The sequence below is a fragment of the Nycticebus coucang genome, chromosome 5 (assembly GCF_027406575.1).
Source record: "Nycticebus coucang isolate mNycCou1 chromosome 5, mNycCou1.pri, whole genome shotgun sequence".
Taxonomy (NCBI): Eukaryota; Metazoa; Chordata; class Mammalia; order Primates; family Lorisidae; genus Nycticebus; species Nycticebus coucang.
In genome coordinates this window covers 32,094,737-32,115,531 of record NC_069784.1, presented here as the reverse complement: position 1 = coordinate 32,115,531, position 20,795 = coordinate 32,094,737, and the positions used below count along the sequence as shown (strand labels likewise).

General features: G+C 43.6%; 1 protein-coding gene across 4 annotated transcripts; it reads right to left on the bottom strand.

The window, feature by feature from the left end:
• Nucleotides 1-12,708: 12,708 nt before the first annotated feature.
• On the bottom strand, nucleotides 12,709-18,311 carry S1PR1 (sphingosine-1-phosphate receptor 1). Of its 4 annotated transcripts, none has more exons than XM_053592112.1 (3): nucleotides 18,105-18,311; nucleotides 16,969-17,296; nucleotides 12,709-15,375 (listed from the first exon to the last, which is right to left on the bottom strand). In XM_053592112.1, the coding sequence occupies exon 3, from the start codon at nucleotides 15,209-15,211 to the stop codon at nucleotides 14,063-14,065; it is 1,149 nt and encodes a 382-aa protein (XP_053448087.1). In that variant the 5' UTR covers nucleotides 15,212-15,375; nucleotides 16,969-17,296; nucleotides 18,105-18,311; the 3' UTR covers nucleotides 12,709-14,062. The 4 variants fall into 4 exon arrangements, with proteins under 4 accessions (XP_053448087.1, XP_053448088.1, XP_053448090.1 ...); XM_053592113.1 differs by having other exon boundaries at nucleotides 17,073-17,296; XM_053592115.1 differs by lacking the exon at nucleotides 16,969-17,296.
• Between the last annotated feature and the right edge of the window lie 2,484 nt (nucleotides 18,312-20,795).

Below are 20,795 nucleotides of genomic sequence, written 5' to 3'. Positions count from 1 at the left end.
CAGGGCTGCTATGAGAGTTTGCCCCTGTATCCACAGCACGGGGCACAGAGCAGCATTCTTGTTGAGCGGATAGGTGGGTGGCTGGGTGGGTAAAACCTTCAAGGGGCGTGGGTGCAGGAAGCAGGAGCCACACCAGCGCTTCCTCCACAGTTGTTCTTTCTGCCCTGGTATCTACAAAGTAGCAGCCAAGTGCAGCAGTAACACCATTATTAGAGGTGCAGAGAAACAGATAAGGAATTGATCACTTTCCTTGCTCCTTATAAGCCCACGTAACCTTGCTCCTTCTTTCCTGCTTCTGTTCCTGCTTTGAATCTCATCATCTTGTCCGAGTACCAGGGGCACCTGATGCACTTGGCCTCTGCCCAGTTCCTTCCAGAGCTGGTTGAAAGAAGGAATCCTTAGCAGGGAAGAGCACAGGCAAATAGTGTATCTATGAAGACTACAGAACTCACAACAGCATAAGCCTGTCTTCCATATCCGTGTCTCTGCCCGTTACTTCCAACAATGCAGTGCTTATTACACCCAGGGCAATGTTACTATCTGTCTGAATGCCTTTTACAGGTTTGGTCAGATGGCCATGGTAAGAAACGGTTTGGCACACTTCAATACTAACACATTTCCATAAACTTGCAGTGTATAAAAGTGCATTCTTCATAAGGTTATTTACAACCCACCATGTATTCCTAACACTGAAATCTGAATGTCAATAAACTTATATTGTGATAGTTTCATTACATCCCTAGACTCCTCCAAGACACAGAAATTCTTCAGGGATTACAAATACCAGTACTAAGCCAAATTCTTATCCTATAGAAGCAAAGAGTATCATCAGGTCACAATTATTTACAATTTAATGTTTTGGCTCTGGGACATGGGATAATAATAAAAGAGCATGCATTCCTTTTATGGAACACTTTGGGACTTTTACCACATTGTATTGAACTCCACGGAACCATCCCATAATTCAAAGAAAAAAGTCCCATATAGTCCCCATACTCCTCAGAAGTCTCGCATATTGATTTTTTTTTTTAATTTCACAGGTCTTAAGAATATGTTTCGATACATTCAGACAAATATGCCCATCTGAGTAACCAATATCCTAAAGAATGAAGATACAGAGCATTGCTAACAACCCAGAAAGCTCCTTCATGTTCTTTTCCAGTTAATCCCCTGATCCCAGGTAACCACTGCTCTGATCTACATACCATATCTCCATAGATTAGTTTTGCCTGTTGTTGAACTTCACATAAGTCATGCAGTATCTTCTTTTGTGGCTGGCTTCTTTCACTCAACATATTGGATTCAAGATTCATGCAAACTGCAGCAAGTTTCAGTAGTAGTTCCTTTTTCAAAGCTAAATAGTATTCCATTCTATAAATTTCTTACAATGTGTTTATGCATTATTAACATAGAAGCTGCTGGTTGGATAAATTAAGATGGCTCAATAAAATGTAGCAATTCTTGTTCATTCAAATCCATAACCCAGACTTGGCTTTTGCTAATGGCCACAATCAGCACTAATGCTGATATTTAATCCTTCAGTCCTCAAAAGGATAAAAAGGGGCATGGAGAAAAACAGGAATCACCTGAGAGTCTGAATCTAAGAAGGACACATAGGGAACAAAACACAAGACATATTAGGAGAGATAGCTTCAACATGAACCCAAATGCTGTGCTGCTTGGCTCTTGTCAAAGATTGCAAAAAGACTTAATTAAATGTAGGTCTAATCTCTCACTATGACTTTCCTCCTTATCTCCTAGTTCTTCTGAACCACTGGTTAAAATTTCCTTTTTATTTGTGGACAATATAAAGGCTTGTAGTTATTCCAGTAAACCTTGCATGCTTGACTATTTTAAAAGATAACTCTAGCTCCAATTAATATGGCAGTGAGAGCAATGATGTACACGATTAAAAAATATATATTTTACATCCCTTTCCTTGGACCATGTGTTAGCACACATCAAAAGAGCAATCTAAAGAAGAAAGATTGAAGGAAATGATGCAATTTGTTATGGTTTCTCATCATGGAGAATGTACTGTGTCCATGGGGAAAGAATGACTCTAACAGATACTGTAAAAAAGTTTCCTTTGGGTCTTTGTGATTCCTCCCTCAAGGTGCTCATACCTGTTTAGGGAATATACAGATAAATATAGTGTGGAAATAAATGAAATCAAATCTAGTATGATCCAATTAGTTAGGATATAACACCTTTCCCGCTGAGAAGTAGGGAACAAGTCACATAAAAAAAGAATAACTGGAGGGGGCGGAGACAAGATGGTGACTCAGCTTTCCACAGAGGCTCCCGTCCAGATGGAGAGTTAAAGGACAGAAATTTAGCAAGTAACCTGGTGGATTAGAGCTTTACCAAGAGAGAAGGCTGAAGAACGCACATCAACCCCGCTGAGGTCAGCTGCGACCCCAAGGATACAAACAAAAGGTACAAAATCCATTACCAAGTGGACGGGAGTCCCCTCCCCCATGAGAATGGCTCAGAGTGCCCCACAAACAAGCAAGCAGAGTTCAAAGTTCCTCCCACTACACTCCACAGGAGAGACCCTCTAAAAACTGGACTTACCTCCACTCCTAGGGTGCCACGGCATTCTCCTGCCAGGCATAAAACTGTATAAAACTGTATATATTCTCTACCTGCAACTCGGAACGCCCAGCACTCCCCTCCACTCTCACTCAGAGGTCTGGAGGCCTGTCCCCCAGGAGTCCAGATTCTTGGGTGATTTCTTGAGGGGTGTGGACAGGGCCTAAATTGCAGCTGGTCAGTGCTGACTCTGGGACATGGGAGTGAGGAGAGAACAGTCGGCTGGGAGGGAACCACACTGGAGTGGCGGTGCCCCAAGGTGCACAGCAGCAGCTGTCTTTTAGCAACAAAAGGGCTCACTCCCGGATATTCTGAAGCCACACCCCCTGTCTCCCTGGGCAACCAGAGGAGGCCGGGCATCTACTCAGGTGGCAACCACCATGGAACAGATCTGGGATGGAAATGCAGGCCACGTGAGAAAAGGGTTTGCCTGAGGTGGTACCAGGTGGAGTGCAGGGACTAGAAACACACACGCAGAGCAGGGAAGTTCGCAGGGCGGGACTGACCTAGAGGATGGCTTTACTGAGCCTAAGATGCACCTGGCCCTCAGGGGACCATCAGCCTATAGACAAAGGAAGACAGGAGTCTAGAACTGACAGGTAACCGAATATAAACCTGCAGAAGCAAAGACAGGGCCTGAGGCACAGGCTCTGGGAACTCAAAACAGCTTCTCTTCTGCAGGGGAATTTAGCAGGGACAGAAACAAATTCCCACAAAGTTTGTCTGTTCTGTTCTGTCAGTAACATCAATCGGGGCGGGGCTGGGACTGAGTGAACACCCCCAGCCTCCCTCAACCACCCAAAGCTGTCAGGCCTCACCTCCCCCTGCTAGATAGAGGCAGAGTGCAACAGCCTGGCTGAACAGAAATAGATTTCCTTGTGATTCAGGCAGGTGCGAACCCCTGGAGTATCTGTTCACAACAGGCAACTGGGTCAAAGCCCTGCAAGATTATCAGTGACTGGATGTGACAGAAGTGCAAGGTGGGGAAGGAGGCATCAACCTTCCCAGACTGATCTGTTTGCTGGGTGGGTCCACCTGATTCGACAGAGCACTGGAGCAAGCCATATCTGAGTAGTCACCAGACCCCAGTGATCAAGTTGCCAGAGACCTTTTCAACTCTCCCACCTGAGACAGGTGCTGACTGAGACAATTGATTTGGACCTTTCGAACTGAGCCAATCGCCGGAGGACTATTCAGGTGGTGCCCTGGGTGTGTGGTTGTAGGAAGGTTTAATTTTCCTTTTCCAATTGTCACCTGTGGGGGGCGGGGTGACTTAATTGCTGGTATTTCTTCACAGCTGAGACTTCAACCCAGAGTAACCGTTACACTAGAGTGGAACAGAGACCAGCTGAAAACAAGACAGAACGACTTAGCCCCACCACACCAAACACGTCCCCAATTTCTCACTCCATAGCACTGTACGGGTCCTTGACAAAGCTCCAGGGGAAAAATCAAATGGCATAAAACAATCATGGGGCAGAATCAGCGGGAAAACTCTGGTACATGAATAACTAGAATAGATCAACACCCCCAAAGAAAGATATGGCAGATGCAACTGAAGATCCCATTCATAAACAGCTGGCTGAGATGTCAGAAATCGAATTCAGAATTTTGATTGCAAACAAGATTAATAGAATGGAGGAAAATGTGGAATTAAAAATTCAAGCAGCAATTCAAAAGTCGGAATTAGAAATTCAAGGAGAAATTCAAAAGTTGTCTCAAGAATTTAACGAATTTAAAGACAAAACCACCAAAGATTTTGACGCACTGAAGCAAGAATTTGCAGCCCTCAAAGATCTGAAAAATACAGTAGAATCCTCAGTAACAGAGTGGAGCAAGCAGAAGAAAGGATTTGTGACATTGAAGACAAAGCCTTTGAACGCTCCCAAACTCTCAAAGAGGAAGAGAAATGGAGAGCAAAAATGGGTCATTCTCTCAGAGAGCTTTGGGATAATTCAAAGAAGGGTAATATCTACCTCATTGGAATCCCTGAAAATGATGAAGTGGCCTTGCAAGACACAGAGGCCCTTCTCCATTAAATTATGAAAGAGAATTTTCCAGACACGCCAAGAGATTCTGAAATTCAATTATCAGACAGTTTCAGAACCCCAGGACGATCCAATTGGAATAAGATATCCCCAGGCATATCGTAATTAACTTCACTAAAGTTAATATGAAGGAGAAAATTCAGAAAGCAGCCAGACGTAAGAAATCCATTACCTACAAAGGGAACAATATTAGAATGACTGCAGATCTCTCTGCTGAAACTTTTCAAGCCAGAAGAGGGTGGTCATCGACTTTTAATCTCCTAAAGCAAAATAACTTTCAACCCCAGATCCTGTATCCAGCTAAACTGAGTTTCATCTATGATGGAGAAATTAAACACTTTAATGACATTCATATGTTGAAGAAATTTGCCATAACCAAACAAGCTCTTCAGGATATTCTCAGACATATCCTCCATAATGACTAGCCCAATCCTCTACCACAAAAGTAAACTCACTCAGAAACTTTTGATCAAACTCCAACTTCCACAGTGGCGAAAGGATTAAAAATCTCCACTGGACTTTCAAAAAACTTGATATCCAAAATTTTACCAGACTTATCAATATTCTCCATTAATGTGAACGGCTTAAACTGTCCACTAAAGAGGCACAGTTTAGCTGACTGGATACAGAAACTCAGGCCAGACATTTGCCGCATATAAGAGTCATATCTTACCTTAAAAGACAAATATAGACTCAGGGTAAAAGGATGGTCATCCATATTTCAGGCAAATGGTAATCAGAGAAAAGCAGGTGTTGCAATTCTAATTTTAATTTTTAATTTTAATTTTATTTTTATTTTTTATTTTATGTAGAGACAGAGTCTCACTTTGTCACCCTCAGTAGAGTGCTGTGGCATCTCAGCTCACAGCAACCTCAACTCCCGGGCTTAGGTGATTCTCTTGCCTCAGCCTCCCAAGTAGCTGGGACTATAGGCACCTGCCAAAATGCCCGGCTATTTTTTTATTGCAGTTTGGCCGGGGCTGGGTTTGAACCCACCACCCTCAGTATATGGTGCTGACGCCCTACCCACTGAGCCACAGGCGCTGCCCCAGGTGTTGCAATTCTATTTGCATATACAATAGGCTTTAAACCAACAAAAGTAAGGAAGGATAAGACTGGTCACTTCATAGTTGTTAAGGGTAATACTCAATATGATGAGATTTCAATTATTATTATCTATGCACCCAACCAGAATGCACCACTATTTATAAGAGAAACTCTAACAGACATGAGCAACTTGATTTCCTCCAGCTCCATAATAGTTGGAGATTTCAACACTCCTTTGGCAGTGTTGGATTGATCCTCCAATAAGAAGCTGAGCAAAGAAATTTAGATTTAAACCTAACCATCCAACATTTGGATTTAGCAGACATCTACAGAACATTTCTTTTTTTTTTTTTTGTAGAGACAGAGTCTCACTGTACTGCCCTCGGGTAGAGTGCCGTGGCGTCACACGGCTCACAGCAACCTCTAACTCTTGGGCTTACGCGATTCTCTTGCCTCAGCCTCCCGAGCAGCTGGGACTACAGGCGCCCGCCACAGAACATTTCATGCCAACAAAACTGAATACACATACTTCTCATCAGCCCACGGAACTTACTCCAAAATCGATCACATCTTAGGTCACAAGTCTAACCTCAGTAAATTTAAAGGAATATAAATTATTCCTTGCATCTTCTCGGACCACCATGGAATAAAGTTGAACTCAGTAACAACAGAAATCTGCATACTCATAGAAAAATACAGAAGTTAAATAACCTTATGCTGAATGATAGCTGGGTCAGAGATGAGATTAAGAAGGAATTGCCAAATTTTTGGAACAAAATGACAATGAAGACACGAATTATCAGAACCTCTGGGATATGGCAAAGGCAGTCCTAAGCGGGAAATTTATAGCACTGCAAGCCTTCCTCAAGAGAACGGAAAGAGAAGAAGTTAACAACTTAATGGGACATCTCAAGCAACTGGAAAAGGAAGAACATTCCAACCCCAAACCCAGTAGAAGAAAAGAAATAACCAAAATTACAGCACAATTAAATGAAATTGAAAACAAAAGAATTATACAACAGATCAATAAATCAAAAAGTTGGTTTTTTGAAAAGGTCAATAAAATAGATAAACCTTTGGCTAACCTAACCAGGAAAAAAAGAGTAAAATCTCTAATCTCATCAATCAGAAATGACAAAGACGAAATAACTACAGACTCCTCAGAAATTAAAAAAATCCTTAATGAATATTAGAAGAAACTTTATTCTCAGAAGTATAAAAATCTGAAGGAAATTGACCGATACTTAGAAACACATCACCTTCCAAGACTTAGCCAGAATCAAGTGGAAACGTTGAACAGGCCAATATCAAGTTCTGAAATAGCATCAACCGTACAAAATCTCCCTAAAAAGAAAAGCCCGGGACAAGATGGCCTCACATTAGAATTCTACCAAACCTTTAAAGAGGAATTAGTACCTATATTTCTCAACCTGTTCCAAAGGTAGAAAAAGAAAGAAGACTACCCAACACATTCCATGAAGCAAACATCACCCTGATCCCCAAACCAGGAAAAGACCCAACAAGAAAAGAAAATTATAGACCAATATCACTAATGAATATAGATGCAAAAATATTCAACGAGATCCTAACAAACAGAATCCAACAACACATCAAACAAATTATATATCATGACCAAGTCGGTTTTATACCAGGGTCTCAAGGCTGGTTCAATATATGTAAATGTATAAGTATAATCAGCACATAAACAAATTAAAAAACAAAGACCATATGATTCTCTCAATTGATGCAGAAAAAGCTTTTGATAATAGCCAGCATCCCTTCATGATCAGAACACTTAAAAAATTTGGTATAGAAGGGACATTTCTTAAACTGTAGATAGAGGCCACCCACAGCCAATGTCATATTAAATGGAGTTAAACTGAAATCATTTCCACTGAGATCAGGAACCAGACAAGGCTGCTCATTGTCTCCACTGCTCTTTAACATTGTAATGGAAGTTTTAGCCACCGCAATTAGGGAATAAAAGGTGATCAGAGGTATCCATATAGGGTCAGAAGAGATCAAACTTTTGCTCTTCGTAGATGATATGATTGTATATCTGGAAAACACCAGGGATTCTACTACAAAACTCTTAGAAGGGATCAAGGAATACAGCAGTGTCTCAGGTTACAAAATCAACATTCATAAATCGGTAGCCTTTATACATATCAACAATAGTCAAGCTGAAAAGACAGTTAAGGATTCTATCCCATTCACAGTAGTGCCAAAGAAGATGAAATATTTGGGAGTTTATCTAACAAAGGACGTGAAAGATCTCTATAAAGAGAACTATGAAACTCTAAGGAAAGAGATAGCTGAGAATGTTAACAAATGGAAAAACATACCATGCTCATGGCTGGGAAGAATCAACATTGTTAAAATGTCCATACTACCCAAAGCAATATACAATTTTAATGCAATCCCTATTAAAACTCCACTGTCATACTTTAAAGATTTTGAAAAAATAATACTTTGTTTTATATGGAATCAGAAAAAACCTCAAATAGCCAAGACATTATTCAGAAATAAAAACAAAGCAGGAGGAATCACGCTACCAGACCTCAGACTATACTATAAATCGATAGTGATCAAAACAGCATGGTACTGACACAAAAACAGAGAAGTAGATGTCTGGAACAGAATAGAGAACCAAGAGATGAATCCAGCTACTTACCGTTATTTGATCTTTGACAAGCCAATTAAAAACATTCAGTGCGGCACCTGTGGCTCAGTCGGTAGGGCGCCAGCCCCATATACCGAGGGTGGCGGGTTCAAACCCGGCCCCGGCCAAACTGCAACCAAAAAATAGCCGGGCGTTCTGGCGGGCGCCTGTACTCCCCGCTACTCGGGAGGCTGAGACAAGAGAATCGCTTAAGCCCAGGAGTTGGAGGTTGCTATGAGCTGTGTGAGGCCACGGCACTCTACCGAGGGCCATAAAGTGAGACTCTGTCTCTAAGAAAAGAAAAAAAAAACATTCAGTGGGGAAAAGAGTCCCTATTTAACAAATGGTGCCGGGTGAACTTGCTGGCAACCTGTAGAAGACTGAACCCACACCTTTCCCCATTAACTAAGATAGACTCTCACTGGATTAAAGATTTAAACTTAAGACATGAAACTATAAAAATACTAGAAGAGAGTACAGGGAAAACCCTTGAAGAAATTGGTCTGGGCGAGCATTTTATGAGGAGGACCCCCCGGGCAATTGAAGCAGCTTCAAAAATACACTACTGGGACCTGATCAAACTAAAAAGCTTCTGCACAGCCAAGAACACAGTAAGTAAAGCAAGCAAACAGCCCTCAGAATAGGAGAAGATTTTTGCAGGTTATGTCTCCGACAAAGGTTTAATAACCAGAATCCACAGAGAACTCAAACGTATAAACAAGAAAAGAACAAGTGATCCCACCGCAGGCTGGGCAAGCGTCTTGAAGAGAAAATTCTCTGAAAAGACAGGCGCACAGCCTACAGACATATGAAAAAATGCTCATCATCTTTAATTATCAGAGAAATGCAAATCAAAACTACTTTGAGATATCATCTAAGTCCAGTAAGATTAGCCCATACCACAAAATCCCAAGACCAGAGATGTTGGCGTGGATGTGGAGAAAAGGGAACACTTCTACACTGCTGGTGGGAATGCAAATTAATACATTCCTTTTGGAAAGATGTTTGGAGAACACTTAGAGATCTAAAAATGGATCTGCCATTCAATCCTATAATTCCTCTACTAGGCATATACCCAGAAGACCAAAAAACACATCATAACAAAGATATTTGTACCAGAATGTTTATTGCAGCCCAATTCATAATTGGTAAGTCATGGAAAAAGCCCAAGTGCCCATCAATCCACGAATGGATTAATAAATTGTGGTATATGTATTATGCAGCCTTAAAAAAGATGGAGACTTTACCTCTTTCATGTTTACATGGCTGGAGCTGGAACATATTCTTCTTAGTAAAATATCTCAAGAATGGAAGAAAAAGTGTCCAACGTACTCAGCCCTACTAATGTGAAAGCCATAACCCAGTTATAACCTAAGAATAGGGGGGAGGTGGAAAGGGAGGGGAGGAAAGTGGGAGGTGGGCGGAGGGAGGGAGTTTGGTGGGATTACACCTGCGGTGCATCTTACAAGGGTATATGTGAAACTTAGTAAATGTAGAATGTAAATGTTTTAACACAATAACTAAGAAAATGCCAGGAAGGCTATGTTAACCCGTGTGATGAAAATGTGTCAAACGGTCTATAAAACCAGTGTATGGTGCTCCATGATCGCATTAATGTACACAGCTATGATTTAATAAAAAAAAGAATAACTGAACATTACACAGAGATTCCACCAACTTATTACAAATACAGTAAATACCATACAGTGAATCATGGTTCCTAATGAAAGATTAATTTTTAAACCAGTAAACAAGTACAAGGTCAAATCTTTAATACTTTCATAGGTTAGATATTCTGTATTTTTAGTGGGTCACTCCCATACTATCCCATGCTTTGCAACTGAAAATAGGATTGCTAATATTCAGAATTACTTGAACTTCAAGTTCTCACCTTACAGAATTTCTCCAGTAGAGTTCAATATTATTTGTGAAGGTGTTCCTTCAGAGTACTGGCTCCTAAACAGAGCTACTTTCATAGTTGTCTAGAGAAAGTGACAGATCTCAGGAAGTATTGACAGAGACAATCTAGGTTAGAAGTACATGGGAATAACTTTAATACAGGGAATGTCCACAGCAGAAACTAATCCAACTAGAAAAGAAGTAAAATTAAAATCTTTAGAATAAGACTTTTTTTAATAATGGGGAAAAAAATTAAGAGATGCCATATACTCTTATCACAAATGAAATGCTGATATCTGGGTGGCGCCTGTGGCTCAAGGAGTAGGGCGCTGGTCCCATATGCCGGAGGTGGCGGGTTCAAACCCAGCCCTGGCCAAAAAAAACACACACACACAAAAAAAGAAATGCTGATATCTATCTGTAGGAAATAGAATCCAATATCTAATGAATAAGAATCCAAAAGCTCTATTACTATTAACTTCTAAATTTCTAATAATATCACTAGATTAGCTTTTATTAAAGAATTAAATTTTTCTCCTTATAAGGAGACTTAAACGCAAGACTTTCTTTTATGTAAGATTTTTATCTGAATGTTCTGTAATGTTGCAAGTACATTTAATATTGGTGAGGATAAAGTGTTATGTAATGTCATTTCATAACTTTCCAGACGATTGTGAGCCAACTGAACTTTTTATAAGAATATATCAAGTATTGTCCAGATTGTGTGTTTTATTCCTCTTAAAAAATACCACGTTTTAAAATCAAAACTCTACATATATTTTTGTACAAACATGGTTACTGAGATGTTTTTTCTCATCCTCATTTCTCAGAATATACTGAATTAAAACCAGATATTCATGTTGGGTACAACCAAGGATTCCTTCATTTTAAGCGTTGGTTTCTTAGCCAGACTCGGTTCCCTGACATACATCTGCCCAAGAACACCACAGTCTGTGACTATCCAGCTTTCTTATAATGCACTGGCAAGATCTTCCAGGAAGAAAGCACTTCTAATCACTGACAAGGTCCTCACAAGGGGCAAGTGAGTCTGTCCTGTCACCAGTGAGCCCCCCGTTTCCCAAGGCCAGCCACCTTCTCCCATTTTCCCCCAGTCATGAGTCACCACGGTGCTTATACAGATAAGTCCAAGAGTATGAACATTTTATCTGCCATAGAAACACAAAATGGACACACTTTTCCATTATGCTTGACTCTGTAATGAAAGCCTAGGAAGTGAGTGTAACATGAAATCATTCCTTCCGCCTCGGCAGACAGATGGACAGAGACATTCCAGTTGGTTTCCAGCCTTTTGTCTTTGCAGCATTTTTGGCATTTCCCTCAGGAAACTGGAGGTTGTGACCTAAGGTTTCCTTAGTGAACACACTTCTGTTTCCCACAGTTAACCTTACCCAGAAATGTCATCTACTCTATTAGACGAGGTTTATCTTCATGTCCCAACTGTGTCCTGTGCATATTCAATGGCACTGGAAAGCACAAATTGTGAAAGTAATAATAGGGCTACAGAGCCAACACACCAAAATATTTTAATCCCCCAAAAGATGGCAATAATATCAAAACAAGAATTAACTATTACAGTCAGTAATTCTGTGATGCTTTCAAAGTACCTTGCATTCATTTTATAGTTGGATAAATTAATGACCAGGAAATGCAAAAGCTTTCAGACACTAGGAATTGAAAGTTTTTAGATAAAAATTCAGCTCAAAAAACCTTAAGAGATGCCATATACACTTATCACAATTGAAATGCTGATATCTATCTGTAAGAAATAGACTCCAATATCTAATGAATATGCTGATATCTATCTGTAGGAAATAGAATCCAGTATCTAGTGAATACGAATCCAAAATCTCTATTACTATTAACTTCTAAAACTAACAACTTCATTGATACTATATACTTGCATATGCTTCAGAAGTGAGACTCAAAGCCAAGGCACTGTCCTGAAAAAATAAAGTGATTTAATATCATCTTCCATATTCATATCCCTACTTTCCTAGTATGTTGGTAGAAGGTCAAGCCTGTATGATATTTTGAAGTTATCAATGAGTCTCATACTTGAAATTATATTTACAACCACATCATTGTGTATTATTTCTTTAAAAATCCATGTTTTAGGAAAGAATTGTTGTACTTCATTTGGTTCAACTTGAATACAATTTAAAACTCAGTTACATTTACTCACCAAAGTGGTGCTCAGAAAGTTGGTGGTTTTTGTCTCATTCTTTACTACCCTTCGATGTTAACTTATTGAAGTTTCTCTTCCTGAAAAGATGGAGTGGTTTCTAAACAAACCACACTTACTTCACACCCTAGTTAATCAAGGTAGAAATCCTTTGAAGAATGAGAGAAATTGGCCCCTAACTTTGATTCCAAAGAGCCACAAAGTCAAGTAGAAAGCCTCCATTATTATTTTTAAAAATGCTCTTCACAAAGGTATCTTTAAAAAAATCAATTTATTAATGTTTAAAAGTTGATAGAGCTATGTGCAAAATGACCCACAAGTCAGAAACCTATTAAATACCATTTTTTTTAAAAAGGACATTTCTTGCTTTAATTGCACTAAAGAGACAGTAATATATTTTTATTTCTTTGTAATATTTATACACATCTTCAATTCCTATCTAATGAACAGCTGAACTGAAAAACTTCTGGCGTTCCCTACCAGTTAAAATAATGCTTTTAAGGGCACAAGAGAGTGGTAATTTTCTTAAGATAATACACATTCAATGGTGTTAACACAGGTTAGAAAAAAAATCCATTAAAATGACTTCCACTGAAACAAATACATTCAAAAATCAGGAAAAGAACTTTTGATACAACAAAATACAACCATCCTGTTGCTCAAAATGAATCACACAACACTCCGAGATAAATATCAACAAAAGTGCCAAAGACAGATGGTGTATTTGTTGGACTAATTCATTCAGAAATCTCCCTTGGTTTACAACAGTTAACCCCCTCGGTTTTCACCTTATATTGCTGGCCTGTTTCTCCTATGACACAAAGGATCCTGGCTGGTATCCCAGGGATAAAGTGGGCTTCCCACCTCAGCTCTCAGTCACAGTGAATATGAAACTGTAGCACATTTCATTGAACAGATGCTTTTTCAAAAGTAAAAGTGACTTCAACCAAATCCAAAAGCCTGATCCTCCTAACATGGGAACTTTGGCCTCAGCACATGCACATTGCTTTACACCTCCAAACCATCTCCATCCCCTCACCCCTACCTGTTCCACAGAGCCTGCCTGCTACAGATGATGGGGAAATGGACTGTGCCACCACTTCAGGTCTGATGGATGCCAGGTAGTTAAAATATAAAGTAAAAGAATTTTGAGAAGGGGAGTGGAGGGAGGACGGGATACCCAAAGCATCCCCAGAGAAGCAGAAGTGCAGGCTGTGCTCACTTGGGCTTGAAACTAAAGTGAAAGAAAACATCTTCTCCTCAAAGCCCAGACAAAGAGACGCTTTCACATGGGGATATTAGTCTTTGAGGAGGGGCCAACAGAACCCTTGAGGAGCTTGACAATGCTAGACCTTTGGCTCAGTGCAAAATCAAAGCTCCCAGGGGGAGAGGAAATATATTCCAGGCCGGGACCTGCTCTCCACCCTTCCCAGTGCATTGTTCACAGGAACCAACTCTACCCACCAACACCCGGCACCGCCAGGCTGTTCGTACTCCCCTGCCAGCTCCTCCCTGGCAGCATTGGGAGCCCAGAGACTCTTCTTTCCTGACACTGGGGTGGTGGGCGACCATGTTCAGAGCCTTCCAGCGGGTGGGCAGCTTCTGCTCTTAGGAAGAAGAGTTGACGTTTCCGGAAGACATGATGGTCTCTGGGTTCTCCCCATCGTCCTTCTGGGGGTGGGATGAGTTGTCGGATTTACTGCGGCTGAACTCCATGCCAGCGATGATGGGTCTCTTGAATTTGCCGGCGGAGTCCCTGCTGGGGCACTTGCAGCAGGACACCATCCGGATGAAGGCCCGGCGCATCTCCTTGTTGGTCAGGGTGTAGATGATGGGGTTGGTGCCCGAGTTGAGCACCGCCAGCACCAGGAAGTACTCGGTCCGGAAGAGGATCTCGCAGGTCTTGACCTTGCACCCCACGTCCAGCAGCAGCAGGATGAAGAGGGGCGCCCAGCAGGCGATGAAGACGCTCAGGACGATGATCACCGTCTTGAGCAGCGCCAGCGACTTCTCCGAGCTGCGGCTGGCCTTGGAAATGTTCTTGCGGAAGGTCAGACGGCGGCTGCGAGTCCTGACCAAAGAGTAGATCCTGCAGTAGAGGATGACGATGGAAAGCAGGAGCAGGGTGAAGACGGTGGTGCAGAAGAGGATGTAGTGCTTGTGGTAGAGCGGCAGCACCGTGGAGCAGCTGGGCAGCGCGCTGAGGCAGTTCCAGCCCATGATGGGCAGGCCGCCCAGCACCAGCGAGATGACCCAGCAGGCGCTGATGAGCAGGAAGGAGCGGAAGCTGTTGCTGCCGTTGTGCAGCTTCATCTTGAGCATGGTGATGTAGCGCTCGATGGCGATGGCCAGGAGGCTGAACACCGACGCAGACAGCGCCACGAACATGCTCCCTTCCCGCAGGAACCACTGGGCGGGCGTGAGCCTGTAGGTGGTGGCCCCGGACAAGAGCAGGTTGGCGGTGTAGGCCACTCCTGCCAGCAGGTCTGACAGGGCCAGGTTGCCAATAAAATAGTACATGGGTCGGTGGAACTTCTTGGTTTTCCAAATGGTCAGCAAGACAAAGATGTTCTCCAGGATGATGAAGCAGCAGATGAGAATGAACACCACGGAGGTCGGCTTAATGCCGTTCTCCTTGTCCGCGCTGATGTTCAGCTTCCCGGTGTAGTTGTAATGCCGGACGATGATATCGTAGTTGACATAATCGGAGACAGAGCTGCGGAGGGCCTTGACCAGCGGGATGCTGGTGGACCCCATGGCGCGGCACTGTGTCCCCAGGAACCCGGGGGTGGCGCTTCTCCAGACGAACGCTAGAGGGCGAGGCCGAGCGAGCCCTCACTGTCTGCAGCCGGGGTTCAGTGAGAGATCCAGGTTTTTTTGTGTAGCTTTCCTTGGCTGGAGAGGGCCTCGGAAACTGCCGCCTTAAACAAGTCACAGAAAAGAGAGGGTCAGAGAAAAAGCTGCAGCACACTGGCATAATTCATTCTAGCTAAGGCATCGCTCCAACTTTGTTGCTGTTGATTTGTTTTAGGAAAACTTGGGAAGAGCTTAGGAAGAGGGATTAAAAAAAATACCATTTCTTGCAGAAAAGGAAGAGGAGGAAGAGGGAGAAAAGGCAAAAAACTACCCAAACACAAAATTCCAACTGGACAGTATGAAAATTCTCTGTAGGGTGACATTCACTCCAAAGGAAATGGGAAACGTAAAACGAGAGCTCCCCATTTTAACTCCACGCTGGCCCTCTGGTCCTTAACTCCACGCCTACTCGCCTCCATCACCCCCACTCCGATTTCCAGCAGGGAGATTCTCTGGAGCAGGCACCACCTCAGCGGGCGCTCTCAGCACCAGCCCTCTGGCTGGCTTCCGAAAAGACCCAACTGCCCATCTAAGGGCGGTAGGCGCTTCTACGCCCCCACTCCCACCCCAGCTCAAAGAGAGAAGCACCACCTCCCAATCACCACGTAAGACATCAGATTTGCACGTAAATTATGTGACAGCGTAAGTCATTTTGTGGCTCTATTAATAGCTCTGTGGGAGCAGATGTGCTCAGAGTCCGAGGGCGCAGTGAGGTGTGGGCCTCCAGGCCCGCCCCGCCTCGCGGTAAACAGGAAAGCTGAGCGCCTCAGTGAAGCAACTCCCTTTTCTTTCTTCTTCTTTTTGTTTTTTCGAAAGCCAGTGCCCAAGTCAATTTAAAGGTATTAAGTGAAAACTATTCATAACCTATTGCAGCAAATCCTAGAAGTTCCGTACATTAGTTGATTGCATGCATGTTTTTAGTTTAACCAGAACACATGCGCAAAATAGAGAAGTCAGCTGCTGGTGGTAACAATACGTGCCACGACATTTCTGATTTCGAGTGCAAAACTACTCTCCAGAAACTCACATACACGGACCTCTGGTGCACTGCTACACTTAGGTGGGCAGTTTTGTTTATTGTCATCCCCCAGCATATGCCTCCTCTCCTAGAACTAGAAAGTTAGAAAAGAACAGCACACGCACTGGTCAGCAGAAGTGTACTTTTAAGCTGTTTTAATGTTTCAACACAATCGAGCAATGTGAGAAAAAAGAAATAATGGGGGTGGGGGTGAAATTCCAGCAATTCCCCAACAGCCGAGGCTGCTCACACCAAGAGGCTCCGCATTTCCTCCCACTGATTCTACGCTCTGCCCACAGGCAGTGCAAGTTTAAGCCATTGCCCCCACCCCCATATTCTTTGTCTATAGGATTTCCAAAAATGAGCGCCTTCCCTATCACTCCTCGGACCGCAGCTCCCACTCCCCCCACTCCTGCCCCGGTCGGTTCTACAATTGGAAACTAACCCTTTTCCAAACTTCATGAATCACCAGTGCCCAAGAACAATCCCATCCAGTGGGGTTCCTTAGTGCGAGTTTTCAGAGCCCAGAGATGCTTTCAAAGTTTTTGTATGCTTCGTTCAATTTAAAAGTTCGTTTCTAGCTCTTAAGCCCTCCCGCAGCGGGGCTCCCCCGGGCCCTCCGCCGCCCGCAGCCCCCTACCTCGCTCAGGCAGGGCGAAGTTGCGTTGGGAGAGCTCCGGCTCCGCACCGCGCGCTGCGCATCTTGGGGCTGCCCGCAACTGACTGGCGCTCTCGCAAACTTACTGGAGTCGGGGTCCCCTCCCTCCGCAGTAGTGCACTCCAATGGCCTGTCCGGATCCCCGCTGCCGGCTTCTGCCAGCCCAGTGAAGTCGCCTAGCGCAGCTCCAGGGCTGGGTGGTTCTTTAGGAAGAGACTGGGAGGGGTTAACGCCTTAACCCACACGCCCTCCGCCAGCGACTGGGGGGCTCCCGGATCTGAGCTGTTGAGACGCACAGTCCAGAAAAGATCTGGGGCAGAAAAAAACAGAAGGGGCGGAGCTTGGTAACCCCTGGATTCTAATGTATAAATTACTGCTCTCGCCCGGCCATCCTCGGCTCCCGGGCAGCGGAGAGGATTCTCTGGAGCATTGGAAAAGAGGAGGCGGAGAACCTTTGGAAACTTCTCCCAGCAAGTCTAAGGGGGCAGAGGACGACCCGGCGTCTCGTAGCGCACCTCTCTGGTTCCTCACCCCGCAGACTTGGGAGGATCCGAGCTCAGATCTGTGGCCAGGCGCCCTCTCCCCACCAACAAACCCGGCCACTTGCAGCGAGCAGGGGAAACCGGAGTCGTGGCCCAGCGAGTCTCGGCCGCGCTCTGAGGAGGAGAGGACGGGGACCGGGCTGCGAGAGGTGGGCAGGAGGAGAGCGGCCCGAGAAGGAGAATAAACTGGGAAATTCCTATACTCTCTCTCTCTCTCTCACGCCTGCTCCCGGTGCTGCTGCAACAAAACTTAGCGGTTTCAGGGGCAGTGAAATGGGCCAGCGTCGGGCTTGCCCGGGGCTTTCCCTCCCTCCTCTGGACGCCAAGTCAGGCCGTTTGTCCCAGATTCTGGCCAATGGTGAGGCATTTGAGGAGGTGGGCTGCTGAGGGGCCTGAGAGATTTAAAGAGCTCGGGCAGCTCAGGAATTTCCAAAGGGGAAGAACCGTCCTGCCCAGCCCTGCCCAGCTGTAGTGAGCGCCCCTCTCTCACATTCTACTTCGGAGGCAACTCAGAGGCCCCCACATTTCATTACGGCCCCCCCGACCATCCTTTCCTTTTGCCTTGATGCTACTTACGAACGTGAGGGTGAGAGGCGGCCTTGACAGATCCACCTGAGCGGCAAGCTCAGGCACACTTCTGCCCCTGCCCTACTGTTACAAAGGTTTCCACCCAGTCCCCTGGCCCCGCAGCCTTCACCATCCCTGCAGATGTGAAGACAAAACTTCCTCCGCTGCGCAGTTTCAAGACACACCCTGTACCTGAATGACTCAGAAGGAGGCTGAATAAATAAACAACAGACCCCTGGCTTCTGTGATTTTGTGAGTCTGCAAAAAAAAATATTAAGTGGCAGTTAATTCACACATACCCACAAGTTCAACATGATGTGTATGCAATGTGGAAACTAAGATAACAGTTCTCTAGACTTCAGAATAGACCCTGACTGGGTTTGAGGAGTTATGTCACTTCAAAGGAAAGATGCATTGTGTCTACCCAGAGTAACAAAAGTAGGGACTCGGCAACCGCACCTCCACCCCTGCCCCCACACACTCCTTCATGAGTTCTTTAAAGGGAAAGAAATGAATGTGAGTTTCACACCCCTTCTAAATCAAATATGTGATAGATTACTTCTAAAAATACTGCTCTTGGAAGCAAGTATTGTCGCCCGTATTATAGTAGCTTAGACAGCTTAAGTGAGTTGTACATTTCCCACCTAGTGAGCTGTAGAGCTGTGTTCCAAACTTAAATATTGCAAATGCCTTGTCTCCTAGTTCAAACACCAACAGTCAGTGAACAGTTATGGGAAGTGTATGTTCCTGAAGGGAAGCAGACTTCCAGATTTAAAGTTTTAAATTTGTATATGTCTGGCTCGGCGCCTGCAACTCAGTGAAAAGGGCGCAGGCCACATACACTGAAGCTGGCTGGTTCCAGCCAGGCTGGGGCCTGGACAACTGCAACAACAACAACAACAACAACAACAAAAAAGAAAAATAGCAGGGCATTGTGGCAGGTGCCTGTAATCCCAGTTACTTGGGAGGCTGAGGCAAGAGAACTGCTTAATTCTAGGAGTTTGAGGTTGCTGTGAGCTGTCATGTCACAGCACTCTACCAAGGGCAACATAGTGAGACTCTGTCTCAAAAAAAAAATAGTATATGTCAACTATATATATGTATACATATACATATATGTGTGTATATATATATATATATACACATATATCTCTTAATGGATGACCTTTTTAAACCATTCATTTTCTGTATAAGCAAAGTATATATATAAATGAACATTTTTGTTCTGTTTTTAGCTCTGTTATGCCAGCTGGAGTGCAGTGGCCAAATCATAGCTGGCTCCAGCCTCAAACTCTTGGGCTCAAGTGATCCTCCTGCTTCAGCCTCCACAGTACCTGGGACTATAGGCACAGTGTACCACCTTTCCTGGCTAATTTTTTCATTTTTTTTAAGAGACAGTTCCCCTATGTTGCCCAGGCTGGTCTCAAACTTCTGGCTCAAGGGATCTTCTCAGTTCAGCCTTCTGAGCCACTGGGATTGTAGGCATAAGCCACCACATCTGGCCTTTAATGAATGTTTTCTAAAACCTCACATTGCCTGCCTATGACATCTAAGGTAAGGTTGTATTCTTAGTATTTGTGCACTAGATTCTAAGTGTTAGACAGATTCTTTTTGGGGGTTGGAGGGGCAGAGTCTCACTTCGTGCCCCAAGGTAGAGTGCCATGGAGTCATAGCTCACAGCAATCTCAAACTCCTGGGCTCAACCGATCCTCTTGTCTCAGCCTCTGGAGTAGCTGGGACTACAGATGCGTGCCATAACAGCCAGCTAGTTTTTTTTTTTTTTTTACAAGGGTATGTTGCGGGGTGGGGGATGTCTCACTCTTGCTCAGGCCGGTCTCAAACTCCTGGGCTCAAGTGATCCACCTGCCTCGGCTTCCCAGAGTGCATATTAACTCATTTAATCCTTACAATAACCCTACAAGTTAGATAATATTGCTACCTTAATTTTATAAACAAGGAGACTATGTTCCAGACATGTTAAAGCAACCTGGCTAATGTAGAATGCGCCCATAAGCAGGCAGCAGACTCTTAACCACTACTCCCAACCACCACAATAAACCTTCAACAGGTTAAAGAATGTCATTGGTGAAATCAGTGCTTTTCTGGGGAAGCCATCAGTGAGGACAATGTTCAATATTGATTCAATGTTTTAAAGAGTTCAAATATCATATTTGTAGATAATTATTAGGTAATATTAATTTTTAGTACACATCTATGAAATATAAAATGTAGATGACCCACTCAGACAAAATTAGAAAGTAGGCAAAGCTGATTCCAAAAATGACTTCCCTTCGAATCCCAAGTCTCTAGTTCCCACACATGTCTTTTTCCACTGCTCTCAAGAGAGGCCCTAAGAATTGCCTCCTTAAGCCATCTCCTGGCTGCCAGCCCAATTCCCTTTCCACTGCTGCCTGGAAGCCAAGCCCAGTGTTCCTACCTTACTTCTCACCACACTGAGAAATCAGAGGTTACCATCTGATACCCAGTGAATGTTAAAGTTACTCTGTTCCTAATTTCTGATTTCAAAATAGTTTTGCTGTTCTTTAGGCATGCCTTAGTGTCTCTCTTTAAGAGTTGCTATATAAAATGCAGTGCAATCTTTGGGGCATACACTAATAAAATAGGTGTTGTTAATATGCCATTCAAATCTAACTGGGTGAGTTTTTTTTTTCCCTAAATCTGGCAACTCTCCTCTCTTTC

Bases quoted from the DNA above. Each gene is read 5' to 3' on its own strand.
- S1PR1 (XM_053592112.1), bottom strand. From the start codon at position 15,211: ATGGGGTCCACCAGCATCCCGCTGGTCAAGGCCCTCCGCAGCTCTGTC.